Here is a 1,092-nt window from a genome sequence, read left to right as displayed (position 1 = left end):
TGAAAGCTGGATTTGTGCAAAAGAGCATGTGTGTCTGTTTGCTTAAAAAACACCTTGAGGTCAAGTCTAGCCGTTTGAGTGAATGTGGGACCCTTGAATGTTGTGGTATCTAAGAAGTCAACCGTGGTGGGACTTATACAATATTTCAATTTGATAGCAGGGTTATGGTGATTCAAAATGTTCACAAATTGGTCAAAATCCTCTCTCGAATAGGGCCAGACACCCCATATATCATCCAGAAACCTATAGTAGTGGAGTGGTTTTTTGGGGCAGGAATTTAGTGCAGTCGTTTCCCACTCTGCCATGAAAATGTTGGCATATGCGGGTGCAAATTTCTTTCCCATGGCCGTGCCCTTAATTTGGAGGAAAAATTGTCCATCGAATTCAAAATCATTTCTGGTCAAATTGATCTCTAGGAGTTGCAGTAGTTCTCTGTCTGGTCTTTGGGCGTTTGGGTATTTTTGGAATATATTTTTGACTGCTTGGATGCCTTCTGAGATTACAATGTTTGTGTAGAGACTGTCAATGTCCATGGTGAAGAGGAATGCATTTAGGGGGATGCTGATCTGCTTAATTCTTTCCACAAAATCATAGGTGTCTTTGATGTAACTGGCATGCCTGATCGAGAGAGGATTGAGGAAATGGTCAATGAACTCAGCTGTATAGTAGGTCTCGCTGCTACAATCAGACACAATAGGACGTCCTGGAGGGATCTCATGGGGTTTGCTCCACCCAGCAGGGTCCTTATGAATTTTGGGTAGCATGTAGAACAGTCTAGGTCGAGGTTCGCTGTCACCCTTCAAGTATAGAGTCTGTTTGTGGTTGATGAGTCTTTTGTTGTAGAGTGATTGTATGATCTTGTCAATGAGTGGAATAGTGTCCTTGTAAATGGGCTTTTTTTAGCTTAGAGTAGTAAGTTGTGTCGTGTAGTTGTCTGTAGCCCTCCCACAGGTACTGTTCCCTGTCCATGATCACCACTGCGCTACCTTTGTCAGCTGGTTTAATGATGATGTCCTTGTTCTGTCTTAATTGGTCTAGTGCTTCAAATTCATATTTGTTCAAATTTTGTTTAACCCAGCCGAATCTGAATTG

General features: G+C 42.2%; 1 protein-coding gene across 1 annotated transcript; it reads right to left on the bottom strand.

Annotated features, from left to right (window-relative positions):
* On the bottom strand, window positions 1-1,079 carry LOC123964654 (the record flags this gene model as incomplete). The annotated part of the gene is given in 1 exon segment (XM_046041510.1): window positions 1-1,079. A coding segment is annotated over 1 exon segment (764 nt), but the record flags the coding sequence as incomplete, so codon positions are not given.
* Between the last annotated feature and the right edge of the window lie 13 nt (window positions 1,080-1,092).

This window comes from Micropterus dolomieu, unplaced genomic scaffold (genome assembly GCF_021292245.1).
Source record: "Micropterus dolomieu isolate WLL.071019.BEF.003 ecotype Adirondacks unplaced genomic scaffold, ASM2129224v1 contig_4427, whole genome shotgun sequence".
Lineage (NCBI taxonomy): Eukaryota > Metazoa > Chordata > Actinopteri > Centrarchiformes > Centrarchidae > Micropterus > Micropterus dolomieu.
The sequence above is the reverse complement of the archived record's forward strand: the minus strand, read 5'-3'. Positions and strand labels throughout refer to the sequence as shown.